We start from the raw sequence: 26,547 nt of genomic DNA, 5'->3' as shown, positions 1-26,547 counted from the left end.
GGATGAATAGGGTTCCAAGAGTCAGGGGAGGATCTGCTACGATGAACAAAGCTGTTTCTGACTATGTGAGGACTATAGGAAGCGGATACTACCAAAGCCAAAGAGAAGGCCAAAATTAACCTTCAATGCGTTAATGCGTTTGGATGAACAAAGGGCCACTGCTAACTGACTTCACTACTAACCGGCCTTGGGCCAGACTTGGCAGGTCTCGAGGGGGTCGTTGGAGGTTCGACTTCCCCGCCCTCGGTTCGGCTTCCAGATGCACAGGCACTGCGAGTGCAGATACAGGTCCGGTTTGGGACAGGAGCTGTAACTCTTGATTTGGATGAAAAAGAAAACACTGCTGCTGCAGGTCTCAGTGCACAGAAAAGAACGCTGTAAAACAACTTTCGGCGACCATCACTGTTGCAAAGTGATGCGGGAGTACCAAACTCTTGCGGTATGATGCAGTCTTCTATATTGCGACCCAAAAGTGCTGGGATGGCAAAATTTGGTAGGGGGCTACTTTTCTGTATAAACGGAGATTCCCATTCGAAACGGTGATGCTCCTGCGCGGCAACCAAGGATTAAGTTGGACAGTCCACTGGACGGCCTATGGACACTTCCGAACAGGTTCACTTGCAGGGTTAACAGGAGATGTTGAGAGTGTTTGTTCCCACCACTCCCAAGGTCCAAAGCATCTTTGTAGGTCATCTGAGATAAACTGGAAACCAGGGCTCCACCAGGAAAACAACAGGATTTGTGTGTCAGCTGTAAGGGAGGCATGGTATCACAAATATGACACTGACACAAGAGTGTCAAGTTTCAAAACCTTTATTAGATTCTTTGGGGTTGGAGAAACTCCATATTTGCCCTATAGCTATGACAGGAGTAGTCTCTACCATCGAATAATAAAGAAAACACAGTCCTAGCCAGTCTATGTTAAAACAAAAATGGTCTATACTAACAAAACCTAATGCCTACTCTATCTCTCATACAAAAAGTGTGTAAAGGGGAATATGAAGCAAAAGAAAACCAGTGTTATAACAAAGGATCAAAAGTGGCTGAGTCAGCTCTCCTCCCCACGTTGGAAAGAACAGAGAAAAACAGTCCCCGTAGACAGGATGACAATCTGGCTCAGGTAGTCAAAACAAAGGCAGTTCAAACCGTGGAACAAGGCCTGCCTGGCATTCCACGATAAAGTCACTTATTCCAGAGTTCCAAAAGTTCTTTCACAGTTGAACAAAAAGTTCACGTAGCTCTCCCTCCATCGGGCTCGGACCGCTCAATAAACAAGTACCTGATTCAATGCAGATCTCCCAAAGCCGGGCTCAGAGCTCGCAATCACAATACTTCCAGGGGTTCCTTTCCCCAAGCTTAATTCACATTATTTAGAGGTTCCCTTCCCCTAACTTATCACACTTCCGGTCTCCCTCAGTCGGGCTTTCGAATGTGGAAGGCTCTTACCATCGACCTCCTTAGGGCCACTTCAACTTTCTCTTGAGCTCACACTCTTATGTTATTTGCCCCAGTGTCTCTTGGTAGATCAGTACCATAAGCAAAAGTTCAAAGAAATATTTCTCTTCAAGCATTCACCTTTTCACTTCCCCTTTTGATGGGGTTAAATCGCACAGTGACAAGGGAGCACCCACCTCTTATGGTATGATGCAACCTCCTGTCTCGCGACCCAAAGGTGCTGGGACAACTAAATCCCACGGAAAGGTGCTTTGTTGATATGCTGGGATTCCCCAAAGTCTTGGTCGAAGCTTGAAACAGCAATGCTCCTGCCCTGCGAGCAAGGCTTAAGCTAGACAGTCCACTGGATGGCCCAGGCACAGTTCCAAACAGGATCACTTGCAGGGTTACCAGGAAATTTCGAGAGCGATTGTTCCCACCACTCCAAAGGTACGAAGCACCTTCGTAAGACCTCTGAGCTCAATCACAAAGCAGGCTGGGGAAACAACGGGATTCGGGCGCCAGCACTCTTCAGTGTGTCTCCGGATCATCCTTTCTTCCGCTTGGCTCTTCAGGATACTTGGTTACACCTGCAGGTCGGTTCTGACATGGTGCTGATCTGCTGGAATGAATGCAGGAACCCTCCTCATATCCAAAGGCAGGCGAGTGCTTGCACCCGGCCCACCAATGAGAAGATCTGTTCCATGCATGCACACCAGCAGTAGTCTAATCCGGGACCACTCAGGTTTTCGTGCTCACCAGACACTCTGGCACCAGTAGTGTGGATTGGACCCAGACAGTCCCAGACAACTTACTGGGTACCCACACATGTGACTTGCAGGGACCAGCGAAAGAAGCAGCTTTCACAGGCAACTGCATGCCTAATTAAGCAAATCCCAGCCCGGGAAGGGCAAGGGGCAAGACCAAGGCCCAACATGGCAAAATCAGCAGCAAAAGACCTTGTGGCATGGAACAAGTTACTTACCTGTAACTGTTGTTCTCCAGCATGGGTCTGGCATGGATTCACATGCTCATGAATATTCCCCGTCGTCAGGCTGGGAATCCTCGGTAAAGAAAAAACCAGTATCAGTTTCGTTTCTGATCTGTCTTTCGTAGTAATAACCAATCACTGGTCTCTGCGTCATACTGACCACAGCCAATGACTGCCCTCTACCTAAGCACCGCCTCTGGCAGCCATCTTCAGATTTGGAAGCACGTGAAGTGGCAGTATGACCAAGTGAAGAGCCGCAGAGGGGTAGGCGGGAGGGTTCGCATGTGAATCCATGCCAGACCCATGCTGGAGAACAACAGTTACAGGTAAGTAACTTGTTCCTTCTCCAGCATGGGGTCTGGCATGGATTCACATGCTCATGAATAAAGAATACATAGCAGTACACACATGCACAACCACGGGAGGGGGCAAAGGCTCAACATTAAGCATTACATCAAACTCAACATTAAGCATCTTACCTCCTCACCAGGCTCACCTCATGCGAACAGGTTGCGCAGCACTGCTTGGCCGACCCTGGACTCCTCCCTGGAATCCCGATCGACGCAGTAGAATTTCGTGAAGGTGTGCGTCGACCTCCACGTAGCAGCCCTGCATATGTCCAGCAGGGGCACACCAGAAAGGAACGCCGTGGTAGCTGCGATCGCTCTGGTGGAATGGGCTCTCGGATGGCCAGGCAGCGGTCGGTTTGCCAACCGATGACAGTACATGATACAGCCGGAGAGCCATCTGGAAATGGAAGCCTTCGCGAGAGCATTCCCCTGATTGACAGGTCCAAAGTTCACAAAGAGTTGTGACGTCTTCCGAAAACACTTCGTGCGGTCCACGTAGAACTTCAGCGCTCTAGCCACATCCAGCGAGTGCAAAGTCCTCTCAGCCGGCGACGAAGGCGACGGGAAGAACACAGGCAACACCAAGGGTTCGTTGAGATGGAAGTCCGACGGTACCTTGGGCATGAAGGAGGGGTGCGTCCTGAGCACTACCCTCGTGTCGTGAAAAGTCAAGTACGGGGCCTTGCAGGAAAGGGCCTGGATCTCTCCCACCCGTCGTGCGGAGGTGATGGCCACAAGAAACGCTGTTTTCCACGACAGAAACTTCAACGGGGCCGAGTACAGAGGCTCGAACGGAGGTCCCATGAGCTTGGTCAGCACCACATTGAGCTCCCACGCCGGGGCCGGCGCCTTCACCGGCGGGAACGATCTGAACAGTCCCTTCATGAACTCTTTCACCAGACGATGAGACCACAGGGACGACCGGCCCGTGGTTCTGGTGTATCGGGAGATCGCAGCAAGATGAATCTTGATGGACGCGTGTGCCAGTCCAGCTTTGGCCAGCGTCAGCAGGTACGGCAGTACCTGGGAAGCCGTAATCCGTAGAGGGTTAATCTTCTGTGCGTGGCACCAGACAGAGAACCTCTTCCATTTGTGTCCGTAGCATTTAAGAGTCGAGGACGCCCTGGCCTTTGCAAGAACCTCTCTGCAGTCGGCCGGTATGTCGTATCCTCCAAACTCTAGCGCTGCAGGAGCCAGGCCTGCAAGTTCAGCGATTTCGGGTCGTGGTGGAGGATGGCGCCTCCTTCCTTGGAGAGCAGATCCGCGTCCACCGGCAGCTTGATTGGCGGGGACGCTGACAAGTCCAGAAGGTCCGGGAACCATATCTGCCTCGGCCACGCAGGTGCGACGAGGATCATCCTGCACCGTGACCTCTTGAGCTGGTTGACGAGCCGGATTAGCAGTGGCAAAGGAGGGAACGCGTAGAGGAACAGGCCCTCCCAGGGGAACGAGAAAGCATCGCCCATGCTCCTCGCCTGGGGAAACCTGCTGGCGAACCTCGGGCACTTGGAGTTCGTCGCCGTCGCGAACAGGTCGATCTGGGGTGTGCCCCACCGTCGGAAGAGGCGATCCACTAGATCCTGCCGTAGTTCCCACTCGTGGCACGAGCGCAGCTCCCTGCTGAGTGAGTCGGCGATGGTGTTTTTTATCCCTGCCAGATGAAACGGCACCAGAAACATCCCTTGGGAGACTGCCCAATGCCACAGGTCCTGCGCCTCCTTGGACAGTGCTGGGGACCTGGTTCCGCCCTGTTTCCTGATGTAAAACATGGTGGTGGTGTTGTCGGTGAAGATCCTCACCACCTTGCCCTTGAGGGACGGAAGGAAGGACCTGAGGGCCCAAAACACTGCACGGAGCTCCAGGACGTTGATATGTAGGGATTTCTCCGTCGGGAGCCAAAGGCCTCTTGCGTGCAGATTTTCGGTGTGCGCTCCCCACCCTTCCAGGGAGGCATCCGTGGTCACTGTCTCCTGGTGGGCTGGGGTCTGGAAGTCCATGCCCGCCGTCAGATGCGCGCGGGTGCCCCACCACCGGATCGCTCGTCGGAAACTCTCGTCGAGTGTGATCCTTTCCTCGAAGCTGCCCGTCGTTTGGATCCAGCGCGCGTCCAGGAACTCCTGCAACGGGCGCATCCGGAGCCTGCACATGGGAATGAGGTAGATGCAGGAAGACATCATTCCGAGGAGGGACTTGATGGACCTCACCTTGGCCGCATCGGCCACCAACATCCGCTGCACCTTGCCCAGGATGGCCCTGGTCCTCTCCTCCGACGGGGAGGCCAGAAGGGACACTGTGTTGAGCCTCGCTCCCAGAAACAGAGCGTCTTGCGCGGGTACCAGGTGGGATTTGGCATAGTTCACGGAGAATCCCAAGTCCGTGAGAAGTTGGACGGTCCTTGCCGTGTGAACCACGGCGAGCTCCCTCGTCTTGGCTCGGATGAGCCAGTCGTCCAGGTAGGGGTAGACGTGGATCCCTTCGCGGCGCAGCTGCGCCGCCACCGGTGCGAGGCACTTGGTGAACACCCTGGGTGCCGACCGTAGTCCGAAGGGGAGGGCTTTGAACTGGTAATGACGCCCTTGGACCACAAACCTGAGGAATTTTCGGTGCCCCTTTAGGATGGGAATATGGAAGTAGGCATCCTCCAAATCCAACGACGACAGGAAGTCTCCTTCCTCCAGCTGACCCAGGACGTGCTGGAGGGTGACCATCCGGAACTTTTGCGCCTAGATGAACTTGTTCAGACGTCGCAGGTCCAGGATGGGGCGCCATCCCCCCGTCTTCTTCTTCACGAGGAAGTATCTCGAGTAAACTCCGGAGCCCCGAAGCCTCTTTGGGACGAGTTCGATGGCGCCCTTCCTGAGCATCGCCTTTACCTCCAGGAGAAGTTGAGGGACGTGAAGTTCTTTCCTGGCCACGGGGGGGACGCGCGGACACCTTCTTTGAAACTCGAGCGCGTGGCCCCGGGCCAAGGCGTCCAGCACCCAACGGTCGGTGGAGATGGACTCCCACACGCTGACGAAGCTCGCCAGCCGGCCTCCCACCGGGGTGCTTCGGTGGGGGCCCGACCCCATGGCCGGTTCAATCCTGCTTCGACGAGGCTTTGCCGCCTTGACCTCCTTGGCGACGACGGCGGGGTCCGCCAGACTTGCCTCGTCCTCTGTAGGCCTCCTGAGACGACGAGCGGGCCGCTTGACGGTAGGTGGAGAAAGCGCCGCCGGAACCTTTGGAGGCGCCCTTGCCTCCGCTGCTCCGAAAGGGCGTCCGTCGTTGTTGCAGAACTCCAAGGGCCCGGGCCGTCTCGGTGTCCGCTTTAATGGCCTGAAGGGAATCGTCCACTGTTTTCACAAACAGGTTGTTCCCATCGAAGGGCATGTCCAGGACTCTGGTCTGAACGTCTTGACGGAAGTCCGTAGCCTTGAGCCATCCACGCCGCCTAAGGCAAACGCTGTTGCCCAACTGGCGGAACCCAGTGTCGGCGATGTCCGTCGCAACGGTAATGGCGTGGTCCGAAGCCACCTCACCTTCCTGCAGGATCTCCAGGGCCTCTGCCCTCTTGTCGTCCGGCAAGAAGTCCAGCAGGGGAGCCAGTTTGTACCAGAGCTCCCTGTCGTATCGGGCCACGATAGCCAAGGCGTTGGCCGCTTTAATCGTCGTCGCTGCAGACGAGATGACTCTGCGTCCCATAGCGTCCAATTTCTTTCCCTCGCCATCCGGTGGGGAAGTCGATGTGGAGGCCGCACCCCCCCCCGCTTTTTTCCTGGCCGCCGCGGAGACGACGGAGTCCGGGGTAGGCTGCGCCCAGAGGCACAGGGGGGCCGTGTCCGGGACCCGGTACTTTTTCTCGTACCGGTCTCTTCTAGCTGCCGTCGTGGAAGGGTTCTTGAGGAGGGTGAGGCCCTCATCCCAAATGTCGTCCAATAGAGGCACTGCGAGGACCGTCTTCCTCTTGGCCTCGCGCCGCTGATAAAGGAAACCTTCCTTCTTCTTCTCCTCAGGGCAGAGTTGGAAAAGCTCGGATGCACTGGTGATCATGGAGTGGAACGATCCAATCTCGTCGGGCGGAGAAGCCCTGGTGGGAGGCGATGACGGTACATCCTCGTCGTAAACCTCGTCGTCCGTACCCGTCGCTGCCGTGTCAGTCCCCGTATCATCCCCTCGGGTGGATGGGGAGGAGGGCTGGAAGGGGCGTGATGGCTGAAAAGGAGGCGGAGGGTGGATCCTTCTTTTCTTGGTAGGGGGAACCCCAGAAGGTCCCGGTTCTGGGTCCCCCGACGGGAGAGGTTCAGTCGGCAACGGTAGTCTCGTCCTTATCTCTGAGCATAAGGACTGTATAGCCAACAAAATGGCCGCCGAGTTGTCTCGCGGCGCTGGCACAGGGGAATCCGACGGGCGATCAGGGGCCCCGTCGGTACCCTCGACGATGTCGTCGTCACCTGCGTCGGGATCCATCTCGACGGGCCGGTCTTCTTCCACGCCGAGGCCGTGGCTTAAGACCTCGACCAGCTCCTCCTCCGAGGTTGAGGCCGAATCTACGATGACGCCCTGCCCCCCTTTTTCTTCCCCACGGGGGATTTCACGGGGGTCCTATCGATGGGCACAAAAGAGGACTCCCTCCGAGGTGGCAGGGAGACTCTGAGCCCCGAGGTCGCCACCACTGGTGTAGCCTCCACAGGCTGAGCCAGGGCCGCCGCGACAGTTTCGATAGAGGGCTTGGCCGGATGGATTAAGGCCTTCACCACCTTAGGTGCGCTCACCTCCTTATCCTTGAGGGGGGGACACTGCCTCGCTCCCCCTCCGCCTTCGAGCTCGACCGGGGCCTCTCCAGGAGCCTCGTCGGGTGCTCGGCCTTCCTCTTACCCGACCCAGAGCGTTGGCTCGTGGTTGATGGTGCCGGGGAGGGTGCGCCCAGCCTGGCTCCCGTAGAGCCCGACCGTTCGGCGCTCCTGGTGCCAGCGGACTCGCGGTGCTTGGCCTTATGTTGGACCCCCGTCGCCGAGGCGTCCTCAAAGGTCTTAGAAGACCGCTCGGATTTCTTCCTCTTCTTCTCGCCGGATGGGCTCTTCCCTTCCAGCCAGTTGGCGAGACGTTGATGGCGGTCCTTCATGGTCCGCTCCGACATGTTGCCGCAAAACGCACAGTCCTTCTCCACGTGCGTCTTGTCCTCATGTAGGCAGTAAAAACAAAAAGAGTGTTCGTCCTCCTTGAAGACGTTCTGCAGCTGGCATCCAGGGCAGACCCTGAACAGCTTTCCGGGCGTCGAGCTTCCCTTCTCCTGGGCCATGACCTGGCCTGAGAAACTTCTGGAGTCCTCCAAAAGCGTAGCTCGACGAAATCTTCACCCTTGAGGGGCGCAGACGAATCCGACACGGGTCCCCGTTGATCGGATGGAGAGTCGGTGGAGCTTGAGGCTCTTTTGACCGAAAAAACGAAGTTTTTGAGAAAAAACGTGAAAAAAATAGCACTAACGCTCGAGAGCAATAGCACGAGGATCCCAACACATGAACGTGCGGTAAAAATCTGAAGATGGCTGCCAGAGGCGGTGCTTAGGTAGAGGGCAGTCATTGGCTGTGGTCAGTATGACGCAGAGACCAGTGATTGGTTATTACTACGAAAGACAGATCAGAAACGAAACTGATACTGGTTTTTTCTTTACCGAGGATTCCCAGCCTGACGACGGGGAATATTCATGAGCATGTGAATCCATGCCAGACCCCATGCTGGAGAAAGTCATGTTAGACACTAGCCACAGTCACGAGCCAAATGCAGTAAGCGCGGTAGGGCTCGGTAAAAAGTTACACTAATGCAAGATAAAGCTACCAGTCTGTTCCAAGACACATTGTACAATAGCCAAAAATTCCTTGGAGGGTGTCTAGGGCCATAAAACACACAGACACCCATTGTGCGGTACTGTAAGGTACTTTGTAGAATGATGAAATGTTACCAACAAGTGGTAACAAAATCGATAGACTACGTGAAACAAAGTATCTCAGTACTGACAGCTGGAAGGACAAGTTAGTTTCCCCATAGCAATGAGTGAAAGCCCAGTGGAGTGCAGCTGAAGGCTGTGCTCCACTGCAAAAAGTCAGGGTAGGATGCAGAAACAAATGCAAAAGGTTTGCCATGGAGTATGGCGGGAAAGTTACTTCTAGAGATATCTTTCACACACTATGGATGCCATAAGGGAAGTATTCCATGATCAACTGGATTCTCTGAGAAAATGCAGACATTCAAATATACCACCTCTTCACAAAACATTAGACTAAAGCCAACTATACAAACGTGTTACATCAGATGACAAAATGTTTCCGTTTCATTGCCTACATCAGAGCCTGGCTTGCAGAGTGAGCCTATCAATCCGCTCCCCCAATCCACTAACAACCTACCCTTTCCCAACTCGTCTCTGTTTTGTTTTACTCTAATGAGAGAGGATTTACTGGATAGGTGAAACCCCAACTTGTGTTACTTCTGGATTTGCATGAGGACACTAAATAGTCCAGGGTAAGGAGGAGAACAAGTGCATGAGAGGACACTGCAATTGGAGCCTGAGTAATTGAAAGAATTTAGCTGAGTCAAAAAGATCATTATCATTTCCAGTGTGAGTCAGATAGATAGGTTGTTTGCCTCTAGACCATCACAACCAGCATGGCAGATAGCAAGGGTTACCGATCTTATTGAAAATCTTGGGGTTTAGGGACACCTGGTCTAGAGAAGGAAATGCCTACAGGAGACGAGAGGGACAACCCTCAGTGAGCCCCTTTGCAGAAATTCTAATAAAAAACCCTTGAACCTTCTTCAGGAGTTGGTGAGTTTTTGAGGCCATTTGAGACACCAGCTCCCAACATGTCATCCAGGTTCCATGAACATTGTGTAAGGAACTCATGGTGGCAATAGTAAAGGCAGACACAAGTAATCACAGTTCAAGGGTGTTTATTGAACTGTATATGCAGGTTGGAAAAACGCCTAATCTAAACCTAAAACTAATATGGGAGCAAGCTGTGGCCATCAAATAATAAAGCAGACCTAGTTGCGTCTTGTCAAATAAAAGGGCCTATACTAAAAGAAACTACTGCCAATACTTAAAACCAAATGTTGGTATAGGATTCACAAGAAAGAAAGAAGTGTTCACAAATGATAAGTTAGAATGTGTTAGCCGGGGTTCTCCCTTCCCCACGTTTTGAGCATGGGACAAGGAGGGACTCCTGAGCACAGCACACACTCGAGCTTTACCCAGCATGAGACAACGGTTCCGTTATCAGGACCTTCGGTGGTTAAGTCTCTTTTCTACAAAAATTCTCTTGCCTCCGAGGACCTGATGTATTCAAAATAACAAACAAAAAGTTAATTTTCCGTATGTACGTTGGGTGATTACTTTTCACCCCTGGATCTCCCTCTTCCAGGCTCAGATCCTTCTCGAATGTTAGCCTCCCTCTGTCAGGTTCACTACGGCTTTTCCCAAGCAACGTCACCTGTTGTATTCACAAGTCTTAATGTCCTTTTAGACAATCCACTATGGACCTCCAGATTCATTCTTGTCAACACTATGTTCATTGGGGCCTCATGCTTCATCCCCTTCTGTCGGCATCCCTTTGTCGGGTTCACTCTTGTCAGCCTCTCAGTTTCTTCTACTTTCTTACTATGCAGGATTCACTTCCCTTGGCTTTTCCATTACGTGCCGCTCAAAGACTTTCGACTGTACAGAGGATTTTGCTAGACCCCTGTATGACCACTTTGACCTTTTCTTGCGGCTCTCCAGGGGCCTTCTGGTATCGGTAGTTTTAACAAACGGGGAATCAACTAGAGTCTCTCAAATGAACTCCCACGTGGTGCTGGACCCCTGTCCAGGTGGTTTTCCCTTAACGTGTTAACAGTTCTTTGAACTTTGCTTAATTTTCCATTGACAACTTTTGTTCAACACAGTTCGGTTTCTTATCAGTTCTCCCCTCGACTCACGAGCTGTGATGAACTGCTTAGCTTTTCTTGTCTCTGGAGTCAAGGCCAGTACCGCGGCAGTAATCGTCTCTCCCTGTCCTCATTATCAGTGTAAGAGATATCTGTGTAACGTATACATCTGCTGCAACACACGCTTGATATTGTTTGCGGTTTTACAATTCCTTTCACTGAGGTTTTGTGGGTGTGGGTTGCTTCTCTCCTTGTCGCCCCTTCGGTTCTAGACGCCTTTCTCCTCCTCTTGAATTGTCGTACTGGGATAGCTGTCTCGATGTGCGATTTGACTTGCTCGTAGTGTGCTCTCGTGTTCCATCTTTTATCCCTGCGGGGAAGGGAAAGGGCCGTCGGGTGAGTGTGATTCTGGTCAATTGCCTGACCCTTGTATTGGGACATGTCAGGTAAACGGCTCTGGTGTTACTCCGTTATCTTTCGTGTTGTGCGAAAGTGTTTATGTCGGAGAAAGGAGGTTGGGGGTAGAGTTTCTCAGTATCATACGTGGTAGGATGGCGAAAAGGTATTGAAAGAAGGGGAATACCGCATCTTACCCATCAGTGTCCCACTTTCACTTCCCAAGGACCCCCGTCCAGGTGATCCTCCCTCACTGGTCCACCCCCAGGAACTGGATCTAATAGCAATGGCCGTGTCCTGGCCATTTGGATGACAGATTCCTGGGAACTAGTCAGGGAGACACCTTCAGGTTTCTTACACTTGCTGCGGCCCTACTCAACACCAGATATGCTGCTAAAAAGTCAATCGCATTTGCAACCTTAATGTTACCCACACCCAACACAACCTAACCCTCAGTGAGACCTCTGTCGCTGAAGCATTAGTCATCAGCCTACCAAACCCCTTCTTGTGGACTGAACAATTCTGTAATGAAACAAAACAGGGCCATGGTATAGCAATGATATTCTCAGGGACACACACTTATAAGTAAGGTGCAGAAAATAACCATGACTTGCATGGCTAGCCCATCCTCTTCTTTCACCTTTGCAATCTTACCAACTTTGAAATCTATCACTTATAATCCATCCTTATTCACATAATGGAATTCAGCACCCCTTGAAGGCCTACAAATGGTCCTACCTGCTTGATTGCAACATAAGGTCACGCAATGCATAATATGGGAATTCTTACCTTCTCTCAACTTGCGCAAAAACGTACCCACAATACAGGTCATTTAATTGGTGTCCTGTTCCCAATGAATACGAATATCTTCATCCCCGACTACCATCCACTATCATGGTCTGACCAAATCCTCACTCTCTTCCCAATGATGGGAGGGATTCACTCTAACCCACTGACTGGAAGAATATCAGGACCTGGCACTGCAACCTCAAGAAGGTTACCCAATACCTTCTGATAGGGATTCTTTTATATTGTTTTGTCTCACAATTTACATCCAGATGCTATTCTGGATTGCCCTATGGATTGGTGAATAGGCACTAAGCCAAGACACGCTCTACGAGCTTTGGAAGGGAACTTCTTCAAATGTTGCCTCCAACAATCAAGTTGCTTAGCAAAAAGGTCTGTGCAAAAAAAAAAATAAGGAAACAGCTCTTAAAAGTCAATGGTGAAGATTCAAACCACACTAGGTGATGATCTTGTCATGAGTCACCGTTTCCGCCCTTTCTGGACTTCATGGTCAAACAAGCACCCCAATGTCATATCTGCTATTCTACCAACATGGCCGACACCATTGAGAAGCCGCTGTCTAGTGTTTCTGCAAGACCTATTACTTCCTTGCTAACAGACACGCCCCTGTTGCTCTGCGTGTCTGAAGGCTACCTTTCCGAGTATCCGACAAGTGCATACCTATCTTTTCCCTCTACTCCCGTGCTACTTCCTTTCTAGTTAGCGGTACTAATAATCCGTCCCGGTATCCTTTTGTGCTGCTCCTCGCGCTTCCGCCTGAGAACACATTCGTCCCCCTTCCTTCCCGGGCCTTCTGTCCTGTTCCATTCCATACTCGCATTCTGCCTTCTGCACTGTGCGAGTACCTCGACCCTGGTTCCTAGACCCATCCCGAATTTAAGACCATTACTCACCTGATCTTCCTGGAATACTGAACGTTTACGATCTCTCCAATGCTGGTGTCCGGTCTACACACTGGAGACAGAGGATACCTGTCCGTACCTGTACAAGTCCCAAATGACCACGAAGAAAGAAAGACCTCTGAGAAAGAAGACTTAAAAGGACAAACAGGTGAGACAAGAGGCAGCATGTGACAGATTTTATCAGATAAAACACAAAAGAGGTTCCAAACAAGAATTCCCGTAGGGGGAAGTAATCGGGCCAGCATTTCTGATGCCGACAACTGATCATCAAAATATTCAATATCTTGCAATGATTTGTGGAACTACCAGGTGAATCAGTGACGCTGTCCACCATCTCTCAAAGCCTTTCTGATACTCAGAGGTCATATTTTCACTCTAAAATCGAATTCCTTTTCACCCCACTAGCTGATGTGTAGAGTTACCATTGTTTCCAGCTGCCTGATATCGTCATGGTTGTGCAATTCGTTAAGATTCCAGTTCCCAATACAGAGCTATCTGTATAGTGGTGAAACTGGGCCTGCCCTTACAGGCCCCTCATCACAAATGATTTCTGTCTCTCTCAGAGAGGTTTGTTTCCCTAAAGACTAAAATAACCAGTTAGAACACATATACAGAAAAAGCTCAATGCCGATCTGAAAGAATTGTCAGACTTCAGCTCAATCTCAGTGCCCTTATACTTGGCGACGATGCTGGGAAAGGTTGTCAAAGCATCCTTCTGTCTAAACATTGATTCAAACAGCTGCAAGAGTGAGTAGTCATGAAGCTCTCACCCAGGTCGGAGCACACACACTCCTCCAGTGGACATCAACAAAGTGCTGTTCACAACTAGCGACAAAAACCAACCCATGAGGTGACTCTAATAGACCCATGGTCTCTGAATAGATAGGATCACAAAATTCCCTCAAATTAAAAAACTAAAAATGGACCTTGATTTATCAGTGATAAAAAGCCCTAACACTTTCCTGTTCGATCATACCCTCCAAGTAAAGCTGCCACCTTTCCTCTAGTTCCTCTCCATCTGTAAAATAGTGTTTGCTCGGTCACCTATACATGCCCACCTTCACTCACCACAACCTGGGTGATTATGAGCTTCCATACCAAATGTATGTCGACAACGGCAGACTACACCTTCACTGGAGGAAGGTCATGGAAGCTGCATGCCAATCACTGACTGCTTCTCCTGTATCCACAAATTAATGCACAATAGCCATCTGAGTCTCAAGTTTGAAACCCTACTCATGGTACACAGATTCCTTTCCAGCGGTTTTATGTCATTTCATTGCTGGAAATAAACATCAAGGGGGAAAGGCTATTTTCTTTAACCCACTAAACACCATTCCCAACATATTTTAGGACTGGTGTCTATATAAACACACTCCAGTCCTAGCATATGTAGGCAAGGTGTTGGATAGTGCCTTTAAAAAAATATAGTTTCTCCCTCAATGTTTATTTCCAGCGATGAAATAACTGGGTACCCTTCCCATCTCCCTTTGCAATGCCCCCTTTCATGGGGGATCCTTTGACACTACAGCAAGAACTCCAAAACAATGTTAGCTTTCACACCACCATGTCTTTTGAACATTATGTAAAGAGGATTAACATGTCTGTGTTCTACCACCTACGCCTTCTTTGACAATTCTACCCTTTATTACTCCTAATGCAAATGATAGTGATGGCCCTTTCAGTATTGTCTTGTTTTGTTTTAATAAATGCAATTACATTTACTTGGGGCTCCAGGCAAACACCCTAAACTAATGTTAACAGACCCAAAAGCATAAACCCCAAGAAGAGCCTTCCTAAACCTGCCAGATTTACAGCACAACAGATGCAAATGCTCTTATTTCAGAACCCTCCATATCCAAGGCTCAACACTCTTGAATTCTATCACAACTGCATTGCCATGTCTGAACTTAACTTTCTGAAATTCTAAAGCACACGGAAGCCTCACATGTTTTACTCAGTTTTCAGGCACTAAATAGCTGCACTACCCTTTGTTATTCTTACCTGCCAGTTTGATTTCCTTCCCTATGTGGCAAACATGCTCTGAAGACACAGAGGTTTGAGTTCCATATAAAATGTTTTAGATAACTTATAAATACATGTGACTGACTGTGTGAAAGAAGAACTGCATGTCACATTTTTGAATTTACATGTTTCTATTTGGGGTCTACAGAGCGGCTATGTGAGTGGCAGTGGATGTATTTTGTAAGTCATTGATTTTAGAGTAGGGTATTCATATGATACCCTTAGGATAAAATACCTTAGTCACTCATCCAATCTTTACGGTTAGGCTCCAGCTTTACTAGGAAAACTAAGGGCATACTAAGAGAGCCAGCGAAATTAACAGATTTGCCAAACCAATATATTTAAAGTCCTGAGAAGGTGTTATGGGGCCCGAAATACACAGTTATAATAGCAAATGAGTATGTTAGAAACTATTACTTGACTATCAGAGCTGAATGGCAGTTCTTTTCAGGATAAACTGTATATAAGTCTGACCATCCTCAAAACTTTGCAACTCCATTTAGGCCTACCCATGGTTCAGGGTGATGGGCCGCCATATACAGTACAAGGTCCTACCATTTGGCCTGCGCTTGGCCCCGTCGCTATTTACAAGGCTAATAAAATCGGTGATGGCAGTGCTCAGGTCGGAGGGCCACCATGTTTACCCACACCTGGACGACTGGTTGGTCTGGGCGGGGTCTCCAGGGGCGGTTTAAATTACAGCTGCCAGGCTTATGGGCATCCTCTATGAGTTGGGGTTCTGCATCAACCAGAGCAAGTCTCAGCTCTAGCCCACCCAGGCTCTTGCCTTCCTTGACCTGCTGTGGGATACCAAAGAGCAGAAGATTTTCCCCATGGCAGAAAGGATGGGGGTGCAGAGGACGGCTACTGGGCATTTTCTCAGAAGATCGACAACTACGGCCTAGTGGTTCCAGCACCTATTGGGCTTTATGGCAGCATGCCTGCTGGCCATACCACATACAAGGCTCAGGATGAGGAGGATCCAGCTACATCTAGCGACATACCAGAACCAAGAAACAGATTCACAGGCAACGACAGTCTCCATTCCGGAGGAACTCCATCAAGATTTGTTGTGGTGAAGGCATAAGGACAATGTCACGGTTGGCATGCTGTTCAGGCAGCTAGTTCCGACTTGGACTCTCACGAGACTCTTCCTTGCAGGGGTGGGGAGGGGCACTCTTGGCGATGCATGGTCTGTGGTTGATGGAGGACAAGGAGCGTCACATCAACTGGCTCAAGCTGACAGCCATACTGCTGGCGCTCAGGGCCTTCTTACCGGTGGTCAGGGACAGTTCAATTTGCAGTCAAGATGGACATCTCCACTTGCATGTACTTCATCAACAAGCAAGGGGGCACCAGGTGCAGGATAAGTGTCAGGATCTGGGAATGGGTGATTGCACACAATATACAGCTGTCTGCGAGGGAGTCGAGTTAGTGGCGGACAAGCTCAGCAGGCTGGGTGTAGGCAACTAGGGGTGGAAGTTGGGGACACAGGCTCTGCTGAAGATTTTCCTGATGTGCGGTCGTCCGGAGATGGACTTATTCACCATGGAACAGAAAAGGCGCTGCCATCAATTTTCATCCTGGATGGGCAGGGCTAGGGGATCGCTGGGGGGACACACTGCACCTGCAATGGGACCGGATGTGGGCGTATGCCTTCCTGCTGCCCCCAAACCCCCAATTCACAAGGTCATTTGCAAGGTCAGGAAGGCCAAGGGGCTGCAACTGATTCTGATAGCACCCAATTGGCCAGCCAGGCCATGGTTTTTATAGCTGATGAGGCTGGCGGTTCAGGGCCCTGTTCCGCTTCCAAGACATCTTCCCTCTTCTCACAGCAGGTGGGGGCGGTGGTTCACCCGGGTCTGGAGAAATTAGCCCTAGCAGCTTGGTTCCTGACACTGTGACCTTGCAACACCTGCAGCTATCACAAGACAACCTTAGGATCATACAGAAGGCGAGGAGTGACTCTAACAGGATTTCATACAAGAGCAAACGGACCAGGTTCTGCTACTGGGCTGAGGAAAGAGAGATAGACCCCTTGGCTTGCAACCTCAATCAGGTCCTTTCCTTCTCGGCACACCTTGCAGAGACAGGAGTGTAGGTAGACACGTGCTGTACCTACTAGGCGGCAATAGGGGCGTATAGAAACTCAGACAATGTATCGTTCGCCACTTACAACCGGGTGGTCAGAAGGCATTTTACAGGATTGACGAGGTTGTACCCCCCGTCAAGCATCTGCACCCGGTCTGGGACCTCAGTGTTGTGCTGGGTGCCCTGGCGCATAAACTATTTGAGCCAATGGCGATGGCCGACATCAGGCTGGTCACCATTAAAACTGCACTTCTAGTGGGGCTTACATTGGCACGCAGGGTCAGTGAGATTCAGGCTCTAGTAGCCTCTGAACCCTACACTGCGTTCCATCGGGACATGGTTGTTCCACGCACTCACCTTTTGTTCTTGCCGAAGTCGGAGGCAGAAAAGGTCCTGCATTGTTTAGACGTCAAAAGGACCCTGAAGTTCGATTTGGACAGGACTAAAGGTTTTCGTAAATCGGATGCACTATTCATCACTTTTGGTGGTTCGAATCAAGGATGTCAGACTTCAAAGGCCTTGATAGCTAGGTAGATGGTGGCAGCCATTCAGGAGGCCTACAAGAGGCGACACAGGCAACCAGCAAATCTTCACACTCATGCGGGCCAGAGCCACAGCAGTGGCTTTCCAGAGGCATGTTCCCTGGCATGCTATCAGTAGGGCAGCTACTTCGGCTACCCCCCCTCAGCATTCAGCAAGCATTATTTTCTGGACAGCAGTGCACGCTCAGACGCGGCCTTAACGCAAGCAGTTCTGAAGAACCTGTTCGCTTAGAGTTATCAACATCTCCCTCCCTAATATCAGTGGTAATCGCCCATGCAGTAAGGGGACGGAATGCAGGAGTAATTACAAGTTACTCACCGTAGTGACTAATGTACTCTAGTCCATAGTCCCCTTTCCTTCATACGACCCTCCATCCTTCCCCCAAAAAAAGAGCATAGGTAGGCAGTATTAACCTAGCCAACTCGTAAAAGGGGACTGAGGTGTGGTGCCGGGGGGCAGAGTCAGGGAAGCGCATGCTCCTGGGGCCACATCTCCCCATGGAGCTAAATTTAAAGAGGTAAGGCTTTTTTGTGTGAAAAAGATTCTGTTCCCGTCCTTAGCGAGGGACGCCCATGTAATATGGAGGAAAGGGGACTATGGACTGAGTATGTTAGTCACTACAGTGAGTAACTTGGGATATTTAACCTATTATTAAACACTAAACATAACATTAAAAAACATTATTTCTGGTACCTTAGTTCACCCTTCAAAGTTACTTGTCAAAAAGTAACATCCGCATTTATATATATCTTTACAGCATACAACAAGTCCACACCAAGATATATAGCAAACATATAACCTATTCTAAAAACACACTACAGTTTCAGCAATAGCCCTAATGTAAACATGAAACAACATTAAAGCACATTCCCATGCTTAAATAAAGACCTCTCTCCAAAAATGATACACTCCTACTACCGGCTTCATACTTCATTTCCCTTAAACAATAACTAATATCACAAGCACTTACCACTATTAACAACAATCCAAAACAATGGGGTGAGTTAGGGTTCCAACAATGTGGGCTTTATTGTAGTTGTAAGATTTGGTAATAGATTAAACCTTAATGTTGGCATTCCCAATGTTTGTAGACTTTTACTTGGTATGTGGGTACTTGTGTATTAGTGATGCCCACGCCACTGCAATGAAGGCAATCATGGAGTAGCACCTATGCCGCTGATGTTGTTGATAGATTTCTGGATCCAGACTGTGCCTGGAGCTATTTGCAAAGAAGAGGACTCTGTGGTTGGAGGCTCATAGCCATCAGAAAGAACGTTGCCATAGGGGAGATCTAAGTTCCTTTGTGATACTTCACTACACTGTACAGCCCGTAGAATCTCGCCCTCGTAGAAACCCACCCTCGAATAGGAGTTCCATTATACAATCCTGCACATCTGAACTTGGTAGCCTTAACCCAAGCCATTCTATGCATATCTGTGGCAATGCAAATATTCTGCCAGTCCCACTAACCTGTCATGAATGGCCCTCGCTGATGACACGGCGTCTGCATCCTCATCTGTATCCCAGGGATGTCATTTCACCAAAATGCCAGGGGTAGCGGAAGTGACACTCACACGACCCTTGTCCCCTGATAACATCACAGGAAGTGATGTAATTTGACCCCACCCCAAAGTGATATCACGGGAAGCAATGAAACACGACCGTTCACCCGTTGACAAAACAGGAAGTGGCATCACTTAGCATTGTACACTATGAAAAATATGTCACTATAATGTGATGTACATTTCATACCTGAATGGATCGCCATATGTATTGTTACGATCAGTGTGTATAGGCCGATATTAACAAATTACTGTGATTGCAAGCAGACGTCCATGACCAAATGATAATGATGTGTTATTAGATAGCACTTAAACTTAAGCGCTTTACATAGACGAAATATACACCCAATATCACCCAACCTGTGTTGGTACCCATTTATCGACCTCAGAAGGATGAATGGCTGAGTTGAGGCGTTTGAGAACAGACTAAATCAGTGACTCACCCCCTGAAGTGTGCTTGAAATAAACCTTTAATGAGTCTAGCAATTATTGTATTGAATTCCAGAAAGACACATGTTTTGGCATTCCTATTCTTTCTTATTTAGGGTCAGTGTTGAAAGTGTTAGACTATATATATTATTTTTATGTTTTTAAAGGTCGCAAGGGAGAACACAGAGGTCGCAAGGGAGACATCAGAGGTCACACAGCTTTGGGATCTGCAGTATCGCTAGGAGGGGACGCTGTTGGGAACTCTGTGGCCTCAGAGCAGGTGGCGACTGTGCGTGACAATAGGCTGCGTGGGATCCCGGGACGGTATGAGCGGCACACTATTGGGGGTCTCAGAGCACCAGGCAGCACTGTAGCTGGTGGTGGTTGCTGCAATACTGGTGCCTGAGATTGCAGAGGCATAGGAGGAATACTCTCCTTTATTATGCCCTTTAAGATGTTCGCCATTTGCGGAAACTTCATCAGAGTCAGGAACTTGTCAAAGAAGCGTTGCTCACATGCTGGAGATGGAGTTATCCTCAAACAATGAATCCAGAGTCCCACATAAAATAACACGATAACATGTCAATCAAAAATCATGCATTATTCAACACATCCATAGTATTGACCTTCACAATCACATCTGCCCTTGGATTCTGAAAGTCTTAAACATCCCTGTTAAGACAACAGTATTGACACAGCCATACTGTGCCTGAGATAGTGCCAATATAGGATTTCAAAATAATATTCCAAAGTATGTGATGTAAAACTACTTACTAGAATGTCACTGTGGGATACAGAAAGCAGCATTTTGACGAAGGCTTGTAGTACATTGTCAAAGTGGCTGTCGCCATAGAGCTTAAAAACACCAAAGCTCACATAATTTCCACATAAGGCTGCTTTAAGGGCGCAATAGCAGATGGAAATGCCCTTGAGTTTCAATGGATAAATCTGATCCTTTGGCATTGTTCCAAGAGATAAAATCTGGTTACCTATTTTCAGGGGGAAAAAGATACAATTAAAGAAAGCAACAAAATAATTTACTTACACAGTGACTTATATTTGACCGTTTTTGTCCAGAGTTAGGTTTGTAACAGACCAATGGTATAGAACTAAGTAAAACAGAAATTTGACGGTTAAAGATATACATTTGGCACAAATGAAAAACAGTTCAATGACTGCTGTGTTGCATGACAATACATGTTTCTTGCGATGAATACTTCTATTTGAGTATTGCATGCTGGTTATATGATGAGCGCATAGGTTTACCAACTCTAAAGCACTGACTGACAGAACAAAAACACCCTATATGGGAATCACATAAGTTAACTTGCCTGCTCCATTCTTTACCACCTGAAAAATTCATCACAGCGCAAACATGCCCTGAAGTTTCTGTGTGCTGCACATTTCATATTATGTGATCTTTGGCCTAAATCATAAAACACCTATAGAAAAGTGAAAACGGAATCCTTTTCTGGGAAGTGATCTTTGCAACATGGTCAATATAGATTAATGCTGGTTGTCCCTGTTATCCCCTCTACGATGCAGAGTTTTCCAGACTTTTGGGTGCTTAGAATAGTAACGGTTGGAGGTAAAAATAAAGACACACCCACACCCCCCTCCTACACACACCTACACACCCACACCCCCCTCCTACACACACACCTACACACACACCTACACACACACACACCCCCGACCCCTAGCTAAAATGTATGTTTGCCATAGATCAGTACTGTAGCTTCTTAAACATGTTGATGCACTCATCTTTCTGTTTTCTTTTATTATTTATTCTGACTTGCCCTTACACTTTATGACATTCATGCGTATGTTAAGTACTTGTTTGGATGGTAGTTTTTGGAATGTCTGGGATGTTTTAACTTGTCGAACATTTTAGTAGCTTTTGAAATTTGAGAATTGCTACTTCAAAAAGTCCTGGACCTCCATGCTTTACCTTGCTTCTGCTTTGGCCCTTCGATTCCCGCCTGCAGCCATCATCACCCTACCTTAGTTTGATTACAATATAAGATACCAGTCAAATTTGCCTATTGTACATGTCCCTACATAACCAAATAATCAACATCCGATTCCTACAGTGTACAAAAGATGGTTTAACTCCAAAAATGGTGTATGGTGTAGGATACTCAGGGAGCATGGCAAACCAGAATCCTGGTGGGTCAGGCTTGCCAACTGATGTATTAAAACCCGAGCAAGTGACCAGCTGAGAACTACAATTTAGAAGAGTTGTCATCAGGTCATCATTAACCTACAATTTTCATTCAAATACTTGTACTACTAGCTAATTTGTGGAGTCAAGAACTGCATATTTGCTCACCAGAAGAACCTGTGATTTAGCAGAATATGACAATACTTGGACAAACTTTCTGTCTGTGGAGTAGGAGACAGTTAAATCTGAGGGGGGTATTTGTATGATTTTCACTGTTGCCTCAGAAGCCCGCAGAGGGTGGGATAATTGAGCAGGCCTAAGCTCATTTTACTGCGCAAGTGGATCTTTGTGCTAAGTCTCCAACCATTATTATTTTCTTTTAGGAAGTGGTTGGAAATAGATGGTTGGCTGTGCAATTGTTTCCTGAACTGGGCTGCAGTGAAGAACACTGTATTGTATATTTCTGCAGCAGTGACTCTAGGAAGCAAGATTCTGGGTTGTATTACATTAGCTGAGGTCACAAAACAATAATTCTTTGCTCGCAAGGGGTTCGGCTGGTGTGGTTGGTGGACCTGCATTCATGTGGCTTTTTACTGAAATCCGGTAGCTGATGGCATCTTTGAAGTAAGATGCCAAAAAGGGCTAGGGACCAGAATGAACAGATGATGTTGAGGCTACAGGCTCCTGAATTAGATACCCTTGTGTTGTCACCTGACTTCCAAAATGTTGAAATGGGATAAAAGGGAAACTGTAAGATTTTAAAAAAAGATATGGGATCGCAGTGAAAATCTTTAGGGAAGGAAAATCCGAAGGTTACCAGGCAGCTGTAGGAGATACTTCAAACCGTGTCTGAAAAACTGCACATTGAACCCTGTCACCCTCATCAACACAACTGACATCTTTGTGTTTAAAGTGGATATAATATAAATCAGCCACGCAAGCAATATGTACAAATTAACAATGCTTCGGGGCTCCTTTTTTGATTTTGTGCAAATTGCACGGAAAGGACTGCCATTATGTGCACTGCAGTCCCCTCCATGCAATTGTCGTTGTTTGCACTATGAAGTGAAACAAAGGAGTGCACACCAGGGTGGACCTTAGTTTATGTGCATCTGCAGAAAAGTGTAATTGCCTGCCAGCGTGCACGCGTGGATTCATAGTGTTCAACATACATAAACATAATGCCTCATATATATCCGGAGGTAGAACCATTTTCTCTATAAAAATAGAAGTTAGCAAAACATTGTCGCTCAAAAGATATATCCTTCTGGACAGAGAGAAAGCCACAAAGAGCTGGTCCTCGCGTCTGATTTTTGCTGTCCTTGCCACATAATAGCTAAGAGCCTTCTTAGGGTCCAAATTGTACAACCTTTCATCATCCTTAGAAGGTTGCGGTGGAGGGTAAAACACTGGCAAGTCTATGTTCTGGGACGTGTGGAACTCAGACCACTTTAGGTAGAAATCCTGGCCGAACCTTGAGAGATACCTTCTCCTTAAAAAAAATGAGAAATGGTGGGGTGCACGACAAGGCCTGAAGCTCACATACACGTCTTGCTGTCGTGATTTTCACCAGGAAGGCAGTTTTCAAAGCAGGTAATCTAGCAGAAAATGAATGCATGGGCTCAAACCGAGTCGCCATCAAACATGGCAGAACCAGCTTCGGGTCCCAATCCGGAACTACAAATGCGGTTAACGGGAACCTATTTACAACGCCCTTTAGGAATTGAGTCATAACTAGGATCGTGAAGAAGGACCCTTAATCCGGAAAACTCTTAAAAACAGACAAAGCCACCAAGTAGCCTTTAATTGTGCAAACCTGATGGCTTGAGGAGGTCATTGACAGAAGGAGCTCCATCACTGTAGTGGTCGGACAAGCGATAGAGTCTATCCTGAGTTTCCTGCACCATGCCTCAAATCCTCTCCATCTGCACGCATACAGATATCTGGTAGATGGTCTGCATGCAGCCATTAACACATCAAGCTTCTCTTCTGTGAGGCCAGAGTCATCATAGCTCATCCGCTCAAGAGCCACGCATGTAGGTTGAGGGATTCTGGGTCTGGGTGGTGTACCCAACCTTGCTAACTGGGATAGGAGGTCCGCCAGCTGAGGCAACCGGCAGAGGTGGGCAGATGGTCAATTCCAGGAGTTCCGAGTACCATTTCCATCCTCGCCCGGTCCGGTGCTGTTAGGGAGAATTCTCTGTTTAGGCTGAATTTCCTAACCTAGCGAGTCCCCCAGCAGCTTTGCTGGATTTCTGGAGTTTGTTTTTTTCTCTCCTGCCAAGAGTGAGACTCTTGTTCCCACTCTTGGACATGATTCATGGTATTCCTTTGACTGTTAATGTGTTTTATGGGCTATGGGGTCCTTTACTCCATAGGGTCTCATGTGTTTTTACTATGTGTGCTAGACAGCACCCTCCGTGCAGTGACACAGGGGTGTCATAGTGACACCCCACCACAGACTCCATACCCTGGGACTGACTACTGTCTCCCAGGGCATGTAAAGTCACCATTGGCTTTACTAGTCCCAAATTATGAACAGAAACCAGTACAAGCCATCATATTGTGGACGTACTGGTCGGGGCAATTCGATTGCCCCGGGGTCTGTTAGTCGAGGTGGCACGTCTCCGTCCCCCCTGATCGAGTTTTGGCTGGTGGCAGTGGATACTACTTTTTATATTCGTCCGCGAATATATCCCTATGGGATTTTACCATTGTTCGAGGCTACCAACTTTAATTATATTTAATTCTCATAGCCTCGAACATACCGCCGGTTTATTTATTTAATATTAATTCGCCAGTTGTTATTTTTTGCCAGGGCTCGATTCTAAAATGGCGTTTGTGTTCTCTTCTGTGACTCCAACCCAAGTCGAGCCCTTTGTTCCACTTTTTGGCAGGCTTCTCCACAGAATCCTCCAAAGGTGGTGCCACTCTGTCTGGTACCATATGGGGTGTGGGAGGGGGTTTAGGCACCCTGGACTGAGTTACCTTGGTAACTCAAGTCGCACTCTTGTGTGATTGGCCCAAGTGGTGAGCCGGCCGGCTCACCACTTAGCATGTTTGATTGACAGCTAGGCTGAGTGAATGGGGGTGTGCTGCATAAAAGCAGGGCTTTGTGGACTGGAACTTCAGAAGTCGCCACAGGACCTGAGAATCCGACGAGGGAGAAGCTGAGCCGACCTGCCACGACGACACCACCGGTGGAGCCCTGCGGAACCGACTCACCACTTCCCGACAGAGATGATCTCCCGGCTAAAGAGGCTTCTTCCCCTGACTGGTGGGCACAACCAGTTTACCTTCTTTTCCTCGCATCCCAAGACGTCTTGTGGTCGAATTGCCCGTGCCAAGCACCCCGGCAACCGGATAGCCACTTACCACTGGACCGCGAATAAAAGGACTGCTCCTTTTACCTGAGAACTGCGCGGCTGGTTTCTTCCCTGGCAGTGCAACGGACTCCTGTCTTCCTCCCCGACGAGATCCTCTCTTCCCCCGGACGAAGCACCGACTTGCATCCGCTGCCAGGAACAACTGCCCCCGCTGGAGCATTCTCACCACTTTAAAGTACCGTGTCCGCCAGGCCTCCCTTTCTAAAGATTGCTACAAGGTAATAATAATCCCTTAACCTTCTGGACTGGGCTGGCCGCCTTGATCCTCTAACTGGTCCCTTTCTTTTGGTCCAACTCTTTCTGAACCTTTGCAAGACTTTTGTGCACTTCAACCATGTGACCTTGGACACATTTCGTTCTGATCCTCTTAAAGTGGATCCGGCCTTCTGAACTCTAACTTCACGGTTTTACTTGCCTTCCTCTCTTGTTGTGTTCTTGTGAAAGTGTTGGGATCTGTTTCAAATTGTACTCTGCTTTTCTCTCCCTTTTAAAACGAATTATTAGAGTGCAATCTGCGTTAAACGCTCACCGCTGTCTGAAAATAAGTGGGGCTTTACTTAAGACTTGTCTAATATTCTTCTAAGGGAGTGTATATCTTTTAGTGACCGTGTTTTTAACTGCTTAACATTAGTGCCTGTGTGTTTTTCTAGATGTGGTTTTAAATAAATAATTATATCTCTTTTACACCAAGCTCTGGTCAGTGTTTACTTGTTCGACTGTGTTCTTTGACCTATTGTGAATACTCTATATACTGCCTAACTCTTCTTGAGGGAAGCCTGACTGCTCAGCCACAGCTACCAAGTGAATCTGTGTGGTACAGACTGCTACCAAGTGGGTTTACTGCCAAACACCTGTAGACTTAAATCTTTTGCAGTGGTCCCAGAGGGAACTGCACATGTTTCTGCCTAACAGGTGCAATCAGGATCATGGTGACACAAAACCTCCTCAAACTCCTGAGAACCCATGGGGTGACAGGTATCAGAGGGAAAGCATAGTGGAGGCTGAAGACCCACTTCACTAGGAATGCGTCCTTAGCTTGCCTCTTGCTGGGAATTCCCTCAATCAAAACTGTCTGCACTTCGTGTTGGAGCTCGTGGCAAACTGTTGAGGTACCCCACCATGCAAAGTTCTCCTCAAGAACTTTCTGTCACACTTCCCACTCATGTGAGACCGTGTTCTGCCTGCTCAGAGCACCCTCCAGTCCGTTCTCTGTTCCTGGTAGGTGGACAGCAGAAACAAAAATCTGGTTCTCTATTAACCAGAACCATAGTTGCAGTGCCTCCCTGCAAAGGGGTAGAGACAACCCCCCCAGTTTGTTAAGGTAATGCATGGCCACTGTATTGTTTGTCATAACAAAGACATGTTTCCCCTTGAGAAAGATGCAAGGGTCTTCAGGGCTAACCTGATTGCCCACAACTTTAGCCTGTTGATGTGCCACCGGCTTTCCATCAGTGACCAAAGGCTGATCACCTGAGGATCCCCGCAGAGGGTGCCCTAACCTTTCAATGACACATCCGTGACCGCTTGGGCCTGGGGCCACGGGGGCCAAAAGGGTTCCCCCGTCTATA

At 48.7% G+C, this 26,547-nt stretch overlaps 1 protein-coding gene across 1 annotated transcript in view; it reads right to left on the bottom strand.

Annotated features, from left to right (window-relative positions):
• The window catches only part of RANBP17 (RAN binding protein 17), a 2,111,817-nt gene that overhangs the window by 354,886 nt on the left and 1,730,384 nt on the right, over nucleotides 1-26,547 (bottom strand). Inside the window, exon 23 of the mRNA XM_069654335.1 lies at nucleotides 20,204-20,418. Within this exon, the coding sequence (XP_069510436.1) occupies nucleotides 20,204-20,418 (215 nt within the window). The remainder of the gene's footprint in view (nucleotides 1-20,203; nucleotides 20,419-26,547) is intronic.

This window comes from Ambystoma mexicanum, chromosome 3q, assembly GCF_040938575.1.
Source record: "Ambystoma mexicanum isolate Mex_15411 chromosome 3q, UKY_AmexF1_1, whole genome shotgun sequence".
NCBI classification, from domain to species: domain Eukaryota; kingdom Metazoa; phylum Chordata; class Amphibia; order Caudata; family Ambystomatidae; genus Ambystoma; species Ambystoma mexicanum.
This window is presented reverse-complemented; position numbering and strand designations above follow the sequence as displayed.